Below are 19,137 nucleotides of genomic sequence, written 5' to 3'. Positions count from 1 at the left end.
AAATTACACAATGTTTCCAATTTGGCAGCCTGGTGAATTCAGTCTCCAAAAACATAATCTTGTTCCTTAAACTACATGTAATATGAATTAGAGTTAAAACTTGTGAATTGGATGCAATTAACATCCAACCGCTCCCCACACGGAACTGATTGGGTTTTAACTTGTCCCCCTCTGCACCCCTGCCAGCTGGCACCCGTCCCTGTTCCCATGTTCCTTGTGAATTGTTACTGTGCCCGTCTGATGCATATGGGTAGACTGTGCTGGGCATCCTGAGCTCTGTGAAATGAACATCATATACAGGAGGTGTGTGGAGTGGCGCAGGTCAGTTCCCCAGCCTGCAAATCCAGGTGTCTCCTGTGTGCTTTCACGTTGAGGTTTACACCTGGCAGCTTACTCACTTCCTGGAGATGCTGGGGCTGCCCTAGTTGCTACTCCCTTTTCTGGGGGGACTGATGAGTCATTGGTTCTCTCACAGGGTCACCTGTCTGTGTGCCCAGTTTGAAGCCGTCCTGCAGCATGGCTTGAAGAGGAGTCGAGGACTGGCACTCACGGCAGCAGCGATCAAGCAGGCAGCAGGCTTTGCCAGCAAAACTGAAACAGGTACCGCTCTGCCTGGCCATAGCTTGGAGGAGCTTGTCTTCCTTCTGTTCTTTTTCTTTTTATTTGTTTTTTAATAGTAGGCAGGGCAGTCATCGAGTAGGACTTGGTGGGGTGGTATGTGCGCACAGAAATCCATGTCTTAATAGTAGTCAAAACGTAATGGTGTTGTCTGGCATCTTAATTTAAATGAAATCATCTTTTGCGCAGAATTCTCAGAGCCACATGGTACAGTCTCCTCTGGGTTTGGGGCCCTGCGGCACACTGGTTTATTTCACCAGTGTGGCGTCCTGGTTGCTGGGAAATTAATAATCTGTTTTAATTTGATGCCTGAGGATAGCATGGCATTTCATAATTAAATGTCGTCAGCACCAGCAACAGAAACCCCAGAGGTTCTGTTATCTTCCAATTTAATGTTGGAAAAACATTTCCATGTGAATGACAAGCATAATGCTAAATAATAACTATTAACGCTTAGTACTTTGTGCAAGACTTGCACTTTGATGTAAATTAACTCATTCCGTTCTTCGAGAGCCCTGTGAGTAGCAGGACTGTTATTACTGCCACTGTACAGATGAGGAAGCTGTTCACAGTGATCTGCTTTGGAGCTGAACCTGGAAGTGGATCATGTCATGTAACAAATGTCCGGTGGTCTCCTGCTCCCCTGAGCTTTCAGTTCCAGCCCTGGCCGCGGCTGCTGCTGGGAATCCAGGAATCTTTCTTATCACTATGTCGGTGTCATTGCTGAGTAAAATGTGTTGTCTTTTGCTGGTTCCCCTTTCACAGCCAAACGTTCGACCTTGTTGCATTTGGTGGCGGTGTGTGGAAATTCTCTGCTAACAGAATCCTTAGTCTTTCCCTCTCCTTCATGTTGCTGTGTCATCCTTCCTTTTTTTCTCAGCCCTTCTATGTATTTATTTAGTTTTTTAGAGTTGGGGTCTTGCTCTGTTACCCAGGCTGAAGTACAGTGCTGTGATCATGGCTCACTGAAGCCTGGAACTCCTAGGCTCAAGTGATCCCCTTGTCTGAGCCTCTGAAATAGCTGGGACTGCAGGCTTGCACCACCATGCCTGGCTGGTTTTTAAACTTTTATAGAGACAGAGATCTTGTTCTGTTGACCAGGCTGGTCTCAAACTCCTGGGCTCAAGTGATCCTCTCACCTCAGCCTGCCAACTAGCTGGGATTACAAATGTGAGACACCGTGCCTGGCTCCAACAGTTCTTTTTTTTTTTTAATTATTAAGATTATTTTATTGGTACATAATATTTGTACATTTGTATGAAGTACCTGTGTTTTTTTTTTTTTGAGACGGAGTCTTGCTCTTGTTGCCCAAGCTGGAGTGCAATGGCAACATCTTGGCTCACTGCAACCTCTGCCTCCGGGGTTCAAGCGATTCTCCTGCCTCAGCCTCCCGAGCAGCTGGGATTACAGGTGCCCGCCACCATGCCTTGCTAATTTTTGTATTTTTAGTAGAGACAGGGTTTCACCATGTTGTCCAGGCTGGTCTCGAACTCCTGACCTTGTGATCTGCTCACCTTGGGCTCCCAAAGTGCTGGGATTATAGGTGTGAGCCACTGTGCCCGGCCTTGGTACTTGTGATATTTTGATACATGCCTAAAATGTGTAATGACTTTCAACAGATCTTTGCTTTTTTTTTTTTTCTTTCTTTGGGCAGTCTCCCGGGGCTAGCATAAGCTCAGGCTCCTAGATCTTTGTTTCTTGTTTATTTCACCAGTTACTCATTTTCAGAAATGAAGCAAAGATCTAGGAGCCTCTCTGAGCCTACTCTAGCCCCTGGAGACGGCCTAAAGAAAGAAAAAAAGAAGCAAAGATCTGTTGAAAGTAATTACACATTCTAGGCATGTATCAGAATATCACAGGTACCCTATAAATATGTACAAATATTACGTATCAATAAAATAATTTTAATAATTTTTTTTAAAAAAAGATCTGTTGGAGCCAGCCACCGTGGCTCACATTTAGAGTCGCTTGAACCCGGGAGGCGGAGGTTGCAGTGAGCCGAGATCGCGCCACTGCACTCCAGCCTGGGTGACAGAGCGAGACTCGTCTCAAAAAAACAAAACAAAACAAAACAAAACAAAACAAAACAAAAGGGATTCCTGTCCCTGTTGAATTTTCTGTCATGCTTCTGTGCTCCTTCAAAAGCCAGGGAGGGAGGGATCCAGTCTGAGAAAAGTCAGCATCAAGGACTACTTCAGTCCTCGTAGAAATCACTGCCAATGACTTTGGCCGCCACCTGTGTCCTGGATTATGTCTCTGCAGCTTCCCGTCTCCAGGACGACGCCTCCCTGAGTCCCTGTGTGTGAGTGACTTGGTGTTACAGGCTGGGTGAGGAGCTTTGCAGGGATTTAGCTTTTTCCAGGGCCGCCTGCCCTCAGGATTCCTGGGCCCTCACACTTCTTGTTTGTATCTCATCTGCCTTTGGAGGAATGACCTTAGAGGAATTGGTGTGAGTAAGCCGGGAGGTTCTTGGTCCACTTCCATCCAACCGAGGGCAGCTGCCGGGTAAGGCAGAGGCAACGCCTTGGCTTTGAAGTCAGACTGCAAGGGTGAGTCTGAATGGCCTCGGGAAAGTTCTCTCTGAGCCTTCGTTTTTTTCACCTGTAAAGGCGATAGTCTGATAGTCTTGATAGTCTCCCCTAGCTTCAGGGTTTGTCAGGGGGATTCAGTGAGAACCTCATTTGAAGCAGCTGCTTTAGTTCCTCACACCTAATAAATGTTTAACCACTTACCCTCCTCTCCCACCACCCTTTCAACTTTGAACCTCTTCCTCCATCTCATCCCTGCTTAAGGCGCTGACCTTTTGGCCACAAAGAATGGCTCTTTTTGTTGCCACCAGGACTAGAATTCTTACCTTTCTGTTGCTTGGCCCTGGTAATCAAAGAACCACCAACACATTTGCAAGGCATCTCCAGCATTCTGGTTCTGGCCGCCCCTCTCTGTCTTGGTGTGAGTGCTATACCTGCATGGTGGGGAGATGAATGAAAGGGCAGTCTCTGCCTGTTTTCTGCTGATGAGGATGTGCTGAGCAGCCTCCTGCAAATGAGAAGCAGGGAAAAGACCAAACCAGCTTAGCTCATTAGCCGGGTGTGGTGGTGCCCACTTGTAATCCCAGCTACTTGGGAGGCTGAGGCAGGAGAATTGTTTGAGCCTGGGAGGCTGAGGTTGCAGTGAGCCGAGATCATGCAATCTGGGAGAAAGAGCGAGGCTCCATCTCTTAAAAAAAAAAAAAAAAAGAAAGAAAAGAAAGAAAAGAAACATTTGCCTGCCTTTGTCTTACAGAACAAAGGACAGGAGATTCCACTTTACCCTCTCATCATCACACCATATTCAGTTTTCTGTATATCCCACGACGTAGCATGCTTTGTGAAGGCAGGATACCCTGTCTGTTTGCTTTCTCTTGACTCCTAGCATAGTGTCTGCCACTACACAGTTCTTCAATAAAATTATGTTCAATAAACAAATACATCTTGGTTGGAAGGAAGGCTTTATTCATCGTGTGCAGTACTGTATTTCGTGGTTCCTGAGGTACCATATACCAGGATCACTCCAGCATACTACAGGGAAAGTGATTAATTTTTGAGGAACAAAGCAAAAATTAATTAAAAGTGACCCAGAGCTCTACACAGACTTGGCTTGCTGTCGTTGTAGCCACTGGAAACCCAAGTAGCCAGTACAGAATACAGTATGGAAAAATGAATTATTTTCCATTCCACTTGGGAAAGGAGAAAGAACCACTGCCATTATTGGCGTTTGATGCATGACCTTGGAATTTGTTTTTTTTTTTTTTGGAGAAGGAGTCTCACTGTGTTGCCCAGGCTGGAGTGCAGTGGCATGATCTCGGCTCACTGCAACCTCTGCCTCCCGGGTGCAAGTGATTCTTTAGCCTCAGCCTCCTGAGTAGCTGGGATTACAGGTGCCTGCCACCACGCCTGGCTAATTTTTGTAATTTTAGTAGAGACGGAGTTTCATCATGTTGGCCAGGTTGGCCTCAATCTCCTGACCTCAAGTGATCTGCCCGCCTTGGCCTTCCAAAGTGCTGGGATTACAGGTGTGAGCCACTATGCCCAGCTGGAATTTGATGTTCTTTTAATCAGTGATATATCGGCATCAGGTTATAGGTTGGCAGTCAATTACAAGGTGATTGGTGCCATTCAGAATATACCAGAGACACAGTTTCTGTTGCTGAGTTGCCTGTAAAATTTAAGTCTAATCTTCCCTGTCTGTTCAGCAGCCTTGGGCATTGAGGATCCTCTGACTTTGAAACACTGCCTTCCCTTGCTTTCTGCGATGCTATAGCCTCTTGGCATGCTTTCTTCTTCTTTTCTGATTGTTCTTGGCATATCACTTCTGTACCCTCAAATATTATTCATCCTTGGATTCATTGTTGGCTCTTGTTTCTACACATACTGTTTGGATTCCTTGGTGAAGTTGCTCTGTATGTGCCTGTTATTCTTAGTCATGCCCGCAGCCCAGAGCACTTCCTTAAACTCTGTCTCTTGAATGTCTCTATTTGGTGTACAGCATGGGCTTGTCAGTCTCCAAGACTGAATTCTGATCTTCATCCATATGTGTTCCTGTGTTTCTTGCTTAGTAAATGGCTCTGCCCTTTACCCAGGTCCCCTGGACAGCTCTTGGGCTTCCTCCCAGCCTTCTCCTTCTCCCTGCCCTCTGCCCCCAAACCAGTCCTGCGCTGAGCACTGTTTCTGTCTCTCACATGGGTCCCTGAGCCACTTGCGGTTCCTCCATCCTCAATGAGTTCTCTTCTTTCTCCCTGACTTGTGTTTTTCTGCCTTCAGTCTTGATCAGCTCTGACCCAATTTGCACATCATGGAGTGGTCTTCTTTCGTGACCATCCCACTCCCCCACTTACTCCCTGTAACTGCATTGACTTACAGCTCTTCCGTGGGTCTCTTGTAGAGTTGGGACAAAGTATCCAGTGCTTGATCTGGCTTCTAGGGCTCTGTTCCCTGCTGGCTGTGTCTGTTTCTGTTCTACCTCTTATGCCGTGCTGTATGCCAGGGGTGACAGACAGTGGCAGGTAAGACACCACAACTCTTTCATCTAGTTTGCAAATAAATGATGGCCTGAGTCCCACAAGCTCCCCTCTTGCCACGCCCCTGCCTTGGGACTCTTGAGACTCTCCATAATTCAGCAGCTAAAGCACTAATGCCAGGTCCTGTGTGGGGCAGGGCCTTCAGCACCACTGCCTGTGCCTTGCTTGGTGCCTCTCACTAATTTAGATGATTCAGTTCTGTATTTTTTTTTTTTTTTTTTTTTTTTTTTTTGAGATGGTATCTCGCTCTGTCGCCCAGGCTAGAGTGCAGTGGTGCGATCTCAGCTCATTGCAGCCTCTGCCTTCTGGGTTCAAGTGATTCTCGTGCCTCGGCCTCCTGGGTAGCTGGGACTACAGGTGTGTACCACCATGCCACCTACTTTTTGTATTTTTAGTAGAGATGGGGTTTCCTCATGTTGGCTAGGCTGGTCTCAAACTGCTGGCCTCATGTGACCTGCCCGCCTCAGCTTCCCAAAGTGTTGGGATTACAGGCATTAGCCACTGTGCCTGGCCCAATCCTGTATTTTGAACAACTCTCCTGGTTTCTACTGTCTTGAAACTCTTCAAGTCTGGCAGTTCTTTCCCTTCCACTACCTTCCTTCCTCAGCTCTCACCCAAACTCGTATCGGCCAAACTTCTATTCTCTCTTAAAAAAAAAAATATGGCCGGGTGTGGTGGCTCATGCCTGTAATCATAGCACTTTGGGAGGCTGAGGCAGGTGGATCACGAGGTCAAGAGAGAGATCGAGACCATCCTGGCTAACACGGTGAAACCCCGTCTCAACTAAAAATACAAAAAATTAGCCGGGTGTGGTGGCGGGCACCTGTAGTCCCAGCTACTTGGGAGGCTGAGGCAGGAGAATGGCATGAACCCGGGAGGTGGAGCTTGCAATGAGCAGAGAGTGTGCCACTGCACTCCAGCCTGAGCAACAGAGCGAGACTCCACCTCAAAAAAACAAAAAAAATTGGTAAAATATACATAATGAAATTTACTATTTCAGCCATTTGAAGTATACGGTTCAGCATAAGAGTACTTAATGCACATTCACATGTCATACAATAATCTTTACCACCATTCATCTCAGAACCTTTCCATTTTTACAAACCAAAACTGTATTCATTAAACACTAACACTCACTCCCTCCAGTCCCCTGCCTCTGGCAGCCGGCATTCTACTTTCTGCCTCAGTGCATTCTACTACTTTAGGTTCCTTGTATCAGTGGGATCATGCAATATTTGTTCTTTTGTGTCTGGCTTTATTTAGCATAACGTCTTCAAGGATCGTCCATGTTGTAATATGTGTCAGAATTTCCTTTTTTTTTTTTTTAAAAAAAAAAGATGGAGTCTTGCTCTGTTGCCCAGGCTGCTGGAGTACAGTAAGTAGCACTATCTCAGCTCACCACAACCTCCGCCTCCTGGGTTCAAGTGATTCTGCTGACTCAGCCTCCCGAGTAGCTGGGACTACAGGTGTGCGTCATCATGCCTGGCTAATTTTTTTTATTTTTAATAGAGACGGGGTTTCACCGTGTTGGCCAGGCTGCTCTTGAACCCCTGACCTCGTGATCCGCCCGCCTCGGCCTCCCAAAGTGCTGGGATTACAGGTGTTAGCAACCACACCCGGCCCAGAATTTTCTCCTTTTTAAAGGCTGAATAATACTTTTGAGGGTGTGTAGAACCCGTATTTTGTTTATTCCATGATAGTTGGGTGTCTTCCACTTATGGGCTATAGTGAATGGTACTGCTATGAATATGAAGATGCAAATATATGTTTTTTCCACTTTTAGTTCCTTTGGGGAGTATACCCAGAAGGACAATGCTGGATCATGTTGTAATTCTATGTTTAATTTTTTTTAGGAACCATCAGAGGGTTTTCCATAGTGGCTACACCATGTTGCATTCCCACGAGCAATGCACAAGAGGTCCATTTTCTCCACATCCTTGCCAACTCCACAGCCTTGCCAGTGCTGGCTTTTTATTTATTTTTATTTATTTATTTTTTGAGATGGAGTCTCACTTTGTCACCCAGGCTGGAGTGCAGCAGTGTGATCTTGGCTCATTGCAGCCTCCACCTCCCGGGTTCAAGCGATTTTCCTGCCTCAGCTTCCCAAGTAGCTGGGATTACAGGCGTGAGCCACCGTGACTTGCTAATTTTTGTATTTTTAGTAGAGGCAGAGTTTCACTGTGTTGGCCAGGCTGGTCTCGAACTCCTGGCCTGAAATGATCTGCCCGCCTTGGCCTCCCAAAGTGGTAGGAGTATAGGCGTGAGCCACTGCACCCAGTCAATGCTGGCTTTTTAAATTAGAGAAAAGTTATACAGCTTTAATTATATACATGGAGAGAACCAGAGAGCGATTACCACCCCCTTTTTTCATATCTATCTATCTATCTATCTTTCTATCTATCTATCTATATATACACACACACACACTATACATATATATATATGTATAGTAACTTTATTATTTTTTGTAGGGACAGAATCTTACTATTTTGCCCAGGGTGGTCTCAAACTCCTTGTCCTAAGTGATCCTCCCACCTTGGCCTCCCAAAGTGCTGGGATTACAGGCCTGAGCCACCATCCCTGGCCTCCTTTTTTCTGTTTTCATAATTGCCATCCTAATGGGTGTGAAGTGGTATCTCATGTGGTTTTGTTCTCTTCTCTCTTGAAGTTTCAGAATTGTTTTCAAAAAGCCAGTCATGAGCTCCCTACGTGGTTCAGCTGGACTGTGCCCCTCCTATAGTCCTAAGTTCTTCTTCCTTCAAACCTATGTATGGAACTACCCATTTTCTTTCTTTTTTTTTTTTTTTTTTTTTTTTTTGAGATGAAGTCTCTCTCTGTTGCCCATGCTGGAGTGCAGTGGCACTATCTTGGCTCACTGCAGCCTCTGCCTCCTGGGTTCAAGCGATTCTCCTGCCCCAGTCTCCTTAGTAGCTGTGATTACAGACGCACATCACCACGCCTGGTTAAGTTTTATATTTTTAGTAGGGACGGGGTTTCATCATATTGGCCAGGCTGGTCTCGAACTAGTGACTTCAGGTGATCCGCCTGCCTTGACCTCCCAAAGTGTTACGATTACAGGCTCATCCTTGTAGCTCCAGTGTCTGGAACTCCAGTATTTGGCTACTTGCATAGTAGAGGCCACCAAAGGACTGCATTCAAAATAACAACTTGAGGACCCTGACTTCAGAACACCCTGTTCATTTTCCTGGGAAGCCAAACCACTACTCTCAGCGGTCTGTATGCATCCTCAGTCAGTGGGAGCAGGTGGTAGTAATATACCCACAACTATAAATGAGAGAGACCGACTTCCTTGATCTTCAGTGGGGATTTTTGAAAATGGTTGATTGCACTCAAAGCAGAATTTATATTTTGCTTCATTGGGTCACCTTGGGCAACAATTTCATTTCTGTAGAACATTAATTTTGGATGTGTTTGCTCTTGCTTCTCTAGTTCTTTTAATTGTGATGTTAGAGTGTCAATTTTAGATCTTTCCTGCTTTCTCTTGTAGGCATTTAGTGCTATAAATTTCCCTCTACACACTGCTTTAAATGTGTCCCAGAGATTCTGGTATGTTGTATCTTTGTTCTCATTGGTTTCAAAGAACATCTTTATTTCTGCCTTCATTTCGTTATGTACCCAGTAGTCATTCAGGAGCAGGTTGTTCAGTTTCCATGTATTTGAGCGGTTTTAATTGAGTTTCTTAGTCCTGAGTTCTAGTTTGATTGCACTGTGGTCTGAGAGACAGTTTGTTATAATTTCTGTTCTTATGCATTTGCTGAGGAGTGCTTTACTTCCAATTACGTGGTCAATTTTGGAATAAGTGCGATGTAGCAAACTATCACAAGAATGGAAAAACCAAATACTACATGTTCTCACTCATAGGTGGGAATTGAACAATGAGATCACTTGGACACAGGAAGGGGAACATCACACACCGGGTCCTATTGTGGGGAGGGGGGAGCGGGGAGGGATAGCATTAGCAGATATACCTAATATAAATGACGAGTTAATGGGTGAAGCACACCAACATGGCACATGTATACATATGTAACAAACCTGCACGTTGTACACATGTACCCTAGAACTTAAAGTATAATAATTTTTAAAAAAAGTTAGAAAAAATGAAAAAAAAATTAATTTTGGAGGAAGCTGCGTGTGCCAGGGGAGCCCTGGGTGCATCCTTTTGATGGTGAGGGGAAGTCCAGTTCCTCACCCGCCCATCCCTGCTTTCGGTTCCCTGTTGGTGATTTTCTTTTGTGTTCATGCACGTGCAAATCAGCTGCTTTTGGTGAGGGAAGCCTTGGAAGGATGTCTGCTAAAGGTGCAGAGAAAATGCAGGGCTCCGTTCAAGGTGAAAAAAGTGGTTGACAACCGGCAGAAAGAAGCTGGCCTTAGGGAGGAAGTCAGAAGCCAGGGTGCTGTACCCCTTGGGCTCTTTGTTAACTCCTGGGTCGCTGTAGCATGGGGATGGCCACAGGGTCCCTTGGGGGTGGGTCCTTGACACCCAGGGTGGCAGGGACCTGGGCCAGTGGCTATTTACTAAGGGGTATGAATGTGTCCCAGGACGTTAAGATCTAGTGGAGCTGGACTGATACCTCTTGGCGGAATGTGACCTCTGCCTGTTTCAAAGGTGTTTAATCCTGCTGTTTCATAAATTAAGACTCAGGCCTGTAATTCCAGCACTTTGGGAGGCCGAGGTGAGTGGATCACTTGAGGCCTGGATTTCGAGACCAGCCTGGCCAACATGGTGAAACCCTGTCTCCATTAAAAATACAAAAATTAGCTGGGCATGGTGGTAGGCACCTGTAATTCCAGCTACTTGGGAGGCTGAGGCAGGAGAATCGCTTGAACCCAGGAGGCAGAGGTTTCAGTGAGCTGAGACCATGCCCTGGCACTCCAGCCTGGGCGACAGAGTGAGACTCTGCCTCAAAAAAAAAAAAAAAAAAAAAAAAAAAAAAAGAGACTCAGTTTGGCCTCTGAGTTGTCAATTTTTAGATCACAGTTATCCAGCCTGAGTTCCATGGGTCCTTTGCTTTGCTCCTTTCAGAATGTAAATGACTCTTCAGCTCATGATGGGGTATGCCCCTAAAAGGAAGTGAGACACAAGTTTTAGAAGTCCTTCTTAGAAATTTCCCACTTTTTTTTTTAAATAAGAGACGGGGTCTTTCTCTGTTGCCAGACTAGAGTGCAGTGGTGCAATCATGGCTCTCTGCAGCCTTCAGCTTCCTGGCTTAAGCGATCCTCCCACTTCAGCCTCTCAGGTAGCTGGGACTGCATGTGCACGCCACCATGCCTGGTTAATTTATTTCCTAGTCTTTAATAAAGGAGGTGCTATGCTGTAAACTCTCATAGGATACAGGTGTATTATGCTGAGCTCTGGTTCTGGAAGGCAGTCTTGTGGCTAGTTGGAAGATGGCTAAGTGACAGAGCTCGGCCCGTTGTTGGCACTCTGCTCTGCCAATCCATTTGTGCCTTGCAGTCAGGCTGGTTCAGTTTGGGATGTGACAGATTTGGGAGCACCTGTATTCACTGAATTCTCAGACTGGCACATGAGCGAACTTGGTTTACCTTTGTTCCTGGCATGGCTGATACCACGTGTGGCTGATTCTGTTAGATTCTGCCCTCAGATTCATTCCTCTGTCTTCTTTGGCTTTGATAGAACCCAGATTTTGCTTGAGGCTGTGATATGTACTCCTTTGTCTCGGTGAGGGATCCTGAAGGATTAAGCCAGTTTTGAGTTTTGTTCTCTGCTTTCTCTGCTCCCTTGTGATTTGTCTGGGATTACTTGTTCTTTCCTGATAAAAGGGGCGATAGAGCTGGCTTCATCCCGTTCCCTTTCTTCCTGCTCAATTGTGAATGAGATGCCCAGAGTTATGACAGTCCTCTGGGACAGCGAGATCAAAAGGTTGGAGATTCTAGCCTGACATAGCCTTCGTATCACTGGCCTATTTCCAGACCAACCCAGCTCCATGGACTTGGATTTTCTTTGTGTGTGGGTTTTTTTCATTTTGTTTTGTTTTTAGAGACAGGGCCTTGCTCTGTTAACGAGGCTGGAGTGCAGTGGTGCAGTCATAGCTCACTACAGCCTCAAACTCCTGGGCTCCAGCCATTCCCCTGCCTCAGCCTCCTAAGTAGCTGGGACTACGGGTGTGTGCCGCCACACTAGGCTCCTTGTAGTTGGGTTTTCTGTTTCCTTTTTGTAGAGATGGGGTCTTACCATGTTGCCCAGGCTGGTCTTGGGTTTTCTGATTTTTTTGTTGAGCAATACTTTGTTTGTTTTGGGGCAGTGTTGTCACATTGATGAGACACCCCTCGCCCCCCACCATGGCTGTGGAGCACAGGTGTTGCTCCGTTCCTGGCGTGTTCTCGGTCTTCTATAGATGATTGTCAGATGACTGAAGAACATGTCCTGTCTCACTGCATTATTCCCTGTGGTTGCAAATGATAGAAAATCCTTTAGACTGCTTTGAAAAATCAGATGAAGGACATTTATATATTGACCCAAGTAAGTAAGAAATCATCTCAGAGTTGAGCTGGATTCAGGGGCCCTGCCTTCTCCCAAATGTGCCGTCCCTCCGGCATAGCTTCTCTGTGGTTGGGTGTCTTTTCAGATGGGGTCTCTCTACATGGTGGGGTGGAAAATGGCCCCAGGTAGCTACAGGTATCCAGGGATGAGAGATCCTACTTCTCGAAGGGGGTCGGCACACTCCCTGCTTACGGGTCGTATTACAGGTTTTGTGAGCCATGCAGTCTCCATAGCAGTGACTCAGCTCTGCCACTGGAGCAGAAACTCAGCCACAGACCATATGGGAGCAAATGGATGTGGCTGCGTTCCAGGAACACTGTGCTTACAAAAACAGTTCGGAGGCCAAATTTGACCCCCGGGCCATAGTTTGCTGACCTCAGCTCCTGGAAGAGACAAGGCGTCTTTTCTGGTGGCTCCAGAGAACCCTGTGGTCCAGGGCTGAGACTAGGGTGAGGTTAGTGAGACACTCACTTTGGCCACAAAATTGAAGGTGGTACCAAAAAACTTATCAATCAAGATAACTCATATTTTTATGTAATATTAAAAAAAATGAAAGTTGCATATGCCGTGGTTCTGGCCAGTTAATTGCCTGCCCTGGGTTAGCTGTCCACCCCTGCTGTAGGGGGAGGTTAGGGCAGTGCGGAAGGATCCCAGTGGAATGGGTTTCCCATACGAAAGAGGGGTGCTCTTACTAGAAGAAAGGGAAAAGGACCAGAAAAGGACCAGGCTTGGTGGCTTATGCCTGTAATCCCAGTGCTTTGGGAGTCTGATGCTGGAGGATCATTTGATTTCAGGAGTTCAAGACCAGCCTGATAATGTAGTGAGACCCTCATCTCTACAGAAAAAAACAAACAAACAAAAGCCGTGTATAGTGGTGTACACCTGTAGTCCCAGCTACTTGTGAGCCTGAGGTGGGAGGATCGCTTGAGCCCAGGAGTTCAAGACTGCAATGTACTATGATCGTGCCACTGTGCTCTAGCCTGGGCGACAGAGCGAGACCTTGTCCCCACCCCGCCCCTCAAAAAAAAAAAAAAAAAAAAAAAAAAAAAAACTCCAAACAAGGAAAAGGAATGCTGTTTGGTGCAAGTGTGGTAGTGATATTAATAGCTGGTTTTCACTGAGCACCAATTATATGCCAGGTATGTTAATCGCTATGGCTAACATTTATTCACTGCATTATTGGATACACTTGACATGTATTCCTATTTCTCATTTTTCCCTCATAGCAATCCATACAGGTAGGTACTGTTCTCCCCATTGTACAGATGAAGAAAGTAGAGGACAAAAAAAGTTTCCCAAGGTGACACAGTGCCTGAACTAGAATTTGGGACAAGGTTTTTGTCTTCCTTGTGGTCTCTAAGGTATGAATTCTTGGCATTGGTGATGGCATCGGTGATAGGTTAAGACTTGATAGAAACTTTCCCAAAAGCCTGGTGCTGTTAGTCATCCTCTTTTAACAGGTGCCCCAGGGCAGCTCTTCTCAACACCCCTCCCTGGCACTTGTTTTTGTTGGCGTTTGGCTTTCAGGTGTTTGCAGAACCAGAAGCCCTTGCCCGCTTTTTGACTTAGCACCATGTTTCAAAGCAGATCAGCGTATATCTCTAAATTAAATTACGGACACGGCAGGCGCTAATTGGCAGGTGAGCTGCACTTTAAATAGAGCACATTCATTCTGGCAGTGGAAGCAGAACCCTGCTGGGATAATTCTTATCATCAGCAGCATCACCCTGACAAGCTTTAAAAGGATTCTGTAGCAGTAAGCAATTTGCAGAATTGAAAGGTGAAAACACACTTTAAAGCATTCATGTAGATTCAAGGTCGGAGGGAGGTGACTGCGTTTTTCAAGACAGGCTGCAGGTGAGAGTCACTTGATTGGAAATGTGATGGACGTACAGATAATGGTCTGGGGTATTTCGAAACACTTTGTTGGCCAGCTGACCGAGGGAGTTGTCACCAGATTCCCCATCCTGGTTTCTGAGTGAGGCGGAGAGTGGAAGGAAGGCAGTTGTGTACAGTTGTGTGGATTAGACTGATCTGATGAGCTTGGGAAGTGGATTAGTTTGACATTCAGGGATTGAGACAGAAGATAGTCTTGAGGGACCTGCCCTCTTGCTGGTTTTTGTTATTCCTGGGAAGATTATTCTAAATGATCCCAGCGATTGGCTTGATCCCCACATACTTACGCTCACGCATACAGATGTGTATATTTAGATGCTGCGAACACAGAAGAACCCACGTAAATGCCCTCTGCTGTGAAGGGAATTAATTATTAAGCAAATGCTGATTGGTCATCATGGACTGGGCACTGTGCTTGGTGCTTTCCTTCCCTTTCTAGTTACCCCAGTAACCTTGGGTGATTCTGTACTTTTGTGTTGATTTTATGGGAGAGGATTTTCAGGCTTAGCATGGTTGAGTGACTTGTGGAAGGTCATTTGGTTGAATGGACTTTTTCTCTGTTCGTCCTGCCTGCTAGACTGGAAGTCCCTTAGGGACGAGTTCTTGTTGTCTCTAACTGGTGACACATAGCCTACCTCGGTTCACAGCTCATAGAAAGAATGCAGTGCATCCTAGTGAAGTTGAATTGAAACATTAGAGTGAACTTAACTAGCCTGCCATGCAGTTTCTGGAGATGGGTGTACTTGCCTACTTCTGGAAGGCAGGTTCAAAGCCTTTGTGATGTTTCAGAGGGGACTGTGAGCCTGTTTAGCTCCTAGATTGGAAGCCGGGTCTAACTGCAAAGACTCAGCTTCCCCCACTTGGAGTATTAAACAGTTGTGAACGTGACCATTTCGAAGAAGGCCAAGTCCCCTCATTTTGCAAGGCAGCGTGATTTGGGTTTGCAGTGAGCTCTGAGGTCCCTTTCTGCCATACTGTTTACTAACTGTGTTGCTGGGTGAGTCGCTTTACTTGTCCTGGCTTCAGACCTTGTCTTTCACATGGAGATGGCCTTGGTTGTGATGATGTCAGATGTAAAGTGTTTACTGCAATGGCTGGTGCTTAGTTACTGCTCAGTAAATAGTAGTTGCTGTTGCTGCTGTTATTATTATTGCCAGCCCGAAAAAGTGTTGAAGAGCCAATGTTAAGTGAAGAAAATTGATCACAAAATTATGTATACACTAGCATGACAACTATGAAAAAATCTGGGGTTGGGCATGGTGGCTCCCGACTGTAATCCTAGCATTTTGGGAATCTTAGGCAAGAGGATCACTTGAAGCCAGGAGTTTGATACCAGACTGCACAACATAGCAGAACATCGTCTCTACAAATAAATAAAAAATTAAAAAATTAGCTGGGCATGGGGGTGCATGCCTGTGTCTCAGCTACTCGGGAGGCCGAGACAGGAGGATCACTTGAGGCCAGGACATTGAGGCTGCAGTGAACTCCAGCCTGGGTGACAGAGGGAGAGGCCTTGTCTCAAAAATAAACAAATAATAATTAATTTAAAATGTATATAAAAAAATTTAAAAATCTGTGTACACGTGGATAAAAAGTGGTGGGATGTGAGGAGATACAAGTAGTCGTAGGAATGACTGTCTTATGGGTAAAAATAAACTGTCTTGAGTTTCCCATAAAGCCTTAAATCTGTTCCTATCCTCAGACTGAGTAATTTGACATGTGGAAATCTTTCCTAAGGAACTAGAAATGAGGACAATTATTTATGTATAGGGGTGTTCTTTACTGTACAGAAGGAAAGTTGGCCATGTGCCATGCCCTTAGTAGTAGGGAAATAGTTATGTTTTACTGGAAAACCATCAAAAATCATCTTTGAAAGACTTTTAATTATAATAGGAAAATGTTCATGATCTAGACAAGAAATAAATGAATCAGGATATAAAATTACACATATAACTATGTATGCATATACACTCATACAATATGATGTGGTTTTATTTATTTATTTTTTGAGACAGAGTTTCGCTCTGTCACCAACCTGGAGTGTAGTGGCATGATAGCGGCTCACTGCAACCTCCGCCTCCCGGGTTCAAGCAATTCTGCTGCCTCAGCCTCCCGAGTAGCTGGGACTACAGGCATGCGCCACCATGCCCAGCTAATTTTTGTATTTTTAGTCGAGACGGGATTTCACCATTTTGGCCAGGATGTTCTCAATCTCTTGACCTTGTGATCTGCCTGCCTCAGCCTCCCAAAGTGCTGGGATTACAGGAGTAAGCTACCGTGCCAGCCTATTTTTTTTGTTTTTTTTTTTTTTTGTTTTTTTTGAGACGGAGTCTTTCTCTGTTGCCCGGGCTGGAGTGCAGTGGTGTGATCTCAGCTCACTGCAACTTCTGCCTCCTGGGTTTAAGTGAGTCTCCTGCCTCAGCCTCCCGTGTAGCTGGGATTACAGGCACCTGCCACCAGGCCTGGCTCATTATTGTATTTTTAGTAGAGATGGGGTTTCACCATGTTGGTCAGGCTGGTCTGGAACCCCTGACCTCAGATGATCCGCTCGCATTGGCCTCCTGGAGTGCTGGGATTACAGGCGTGAGCCACCGTGCCCGGCCTGATGTGTTCTTTTCTTCTGGCTGCTGTAACAAATTAATACACAGTTGGTGACTTTTAAACACTATAATTTATTCTCCCACCGTTCCGGAGGCCAGAAGTCCCAAATCAGCTTCACTGGGCTAAAGTCAAGGTGACAGACAGCAGGGCTGCTTGCTTCTGGAGGCTCCAGGGCCGAATCCGTACCTGGCCCTTCCAGAGTCTGCTCGCTGCCCACTTTCCTTGGCTGTGGCTGCCCCATGCTAGTCTTTGCTTCTCTGGTCACATCATGTCCTCCTATTCTGCGTCAAGTTTCTCTCTGCCTGTCCCTGCCTCTGATGAAGATGTTGTGATTACATCAGCCTCACAGGGATGATGCAAGATAACCTCCCAATTTCCAGATCCTAACACAGTTGCAAAGACTCTTTTACCGTATAACATAATATTCAGAGAATTCTGGAGCTTAGGAAGTCAATATCTTTGAGGATTATAATTCAGCCTACAGCAAATGTTGATTTTATTATAAAAAAGAAAAATGCAGTAAAAAAGACTGAGAATTCTTGAAAATGTCAACTTTGGTCTTTTCTGGATGAGAGGTTTTAAAGTCATTCTTATTTTTGATATAGTCTTCTGTATCTCCCACCTTTTTTTAAATTTCATTATTGTTTTGGAGGCTAAGTCTTGCTCTGTCACCAGGCTGAAGTGCAGTGGTGCAATCTCAGCTCACTGCAACCTCTGCCTCCTGGGTTTAAGTGATTCTCCTGCCTCAGCCTGCCCGGTAGGTGGGATTGCAGGTGTGCACCACCACGCCCAGCTAATTTTTGCATTTTTAGTAGAGACGGGGTTTTACCGTGTTGGCCAGGCTGGTCTCGAACTCCTGACCTCAAGTGATCCACCACGTCAGCCTCCCAAGTGCCAGGATTACAGGCGTGAGCCACCGTTCCCAGTCTCAATTTTTATTTTAGATTCAGGGGATACATGTGCAGGTTTGTTACCTGGGTACATTGCGTGATGCTAAGGTTTAGGGCATGATTGAACCCATCTCCCAGGTAGTGAACATAGTACCTGGTAGGTAGTTTTTCATTTCGTGCTGTCCTCCCTCTCTACTCTCTCTACTCTCTCTAGCAGTCCCCAGTATCTGTTGTTTGCTCTCTTTATGTCTGTGTGTACCCAGTGTTTAGCTTCCATTTATAAGTGAGAATATGCAGTATTTCATTTTCTATTTCTGTGTAATTTGCTTAGGATAATGGCCTCCAGTCATCTGTGTTGCTGCATAGGACACAATTTTGTTCTTTTTCAAGGCTGCGTAGTATTCCGTTGTGTAAATGTATCACATTTTGTTTATACAGTCCACTATTGGTGGGTATCTGGGTTGATTCCATGTCTTTGATGTTATCCCCCACCTTTTCCATCCTAAGGGGATACTCTGTTACAATCTTCATCATCGCCTAGGGGCTTTGTGTGTTCCTTTCCCAATGCTAAGTACCCCAGGCTGAGTGCCAGGTGCCTGTGCCCTCTCTCCGTAGAGCCCGTGTTCTGGTACTACGTGAAGGAGGTCCTCAACAAGCACGAGCTGCAGCGCTTCTACTCCCTGCGCCACATCGCCTCCGACGTGGGCCGGGGCCGCGCCTGGCTGCGCTGTGCCCTCAACGAGCACTCCCTAGAGCGCTACCTCCACATGCTCCTGGCCGACCGCTGCAGGCTCAGGTACGTGGCTGGGACGGGACCTGGGATGGGGTGGAACAAGGGGTGAAGATCTTGGAGTCTGGAGTCAGACCACCTGGATTTTCATCCTAGTTCCCCGATCTGGGGCAAGTGGGCCTCCCTCTGACAGCTCTGGAGTGTTCTGCTGAGCTGTGGGGAAACTTGGGGGAGAATCATTGAGAGACTGCCTGTAAAGGGCTCGGCATGGCACTTGAATGTGGAGAGAGCTGTTGTCTTAGGACATAGCTTGCTCTTCACTTTCTGGATTTTTTTTTTTTTTTTTTTTTTGAGACGGAGTCTCACTCTGTCGCCCAGGCTGGAGTGCAGTGGCCAGATCTCTGCTCACTGCAAGCTCCGCCTCCCGGGTTCACGCCATTCTCCTGCCTCAGCCTCCCGAGTAGCTTGGACTACAGGCGCCCGCCACCTTGCCCGGCTAGTTTTTTTTTTGTATTTTTAGTAGAGACGGGGTTTCACCGTGCTGGCCAGGATGGTCTCGATCTCCTGACCTCGTGATCCGCCCGTCTCAGCCTCCCAAAGCGCTGGGATTACAGGCTTGAGCCACCGCGCCCGGCCTTTTTTTTAATTTTATTTTTTATTTTTTTTAAGACTGGGTCTTGCTTTGTTGCCCAAGTTGGAGTGCAGTGGCATGAACACGGGTCATTGCAGCCTGGACCTCCCTGGCCCAAGCAATCCTCCCACCTCAGCCTCCTGAGCAGCTAGGACCATAAGCGAATGCCATCATGCCTGGCTAATTTAA

The 19,137-nt window shown here is 46.2% G+C and overlaps 1 protein-coding gene across 5 annotated transcripts in view; it reads left to right on the top strand.

Moving 5' to 3' along the window:
• SNX29 (sorting nexin 29) overlaps window positions 1–19,137 on the top strand; it is a 586,208-nt gene that overhangs the window by 48,766 nt on the left and 518,305 nt on the right. For all 5 annotated transcript variants that reach the window (XM_050774079.1, XM_050774080.1, XM_050774082.1 and 2 more), the window contains 2 exons: window positions 476–600; window positions 18,203–18,383. In XM_050774079.1, the coding sequence (XP_050630036.1) occupies window positions 476–600; window positions 18,203–18,383 (306 nt within the window). The remainder of the gene's footprint in view (window positions 1–475; window positions 601–18,202; window positions 18,384–19,137) is intronic.

Source organism: Macaca thibetana, chromosome 20, assembly GCF_024542745.1.
Source record: "Macaca thibetana thibetana isolate TM-01 chromosome 20, ASM2454274v1, whole genome shotgun sequence".
NCBI classification, from domain to species: Eukaryota; Metazoa; Chordata; class Mammalia; order Primates; family Cercopithecidae; genus Macaca; species Macaca thibetana.
Note: the sequence above shows the minus strand (reverse complement) of the source record. Positions and strands in the feature narration are given on the sequence as shown.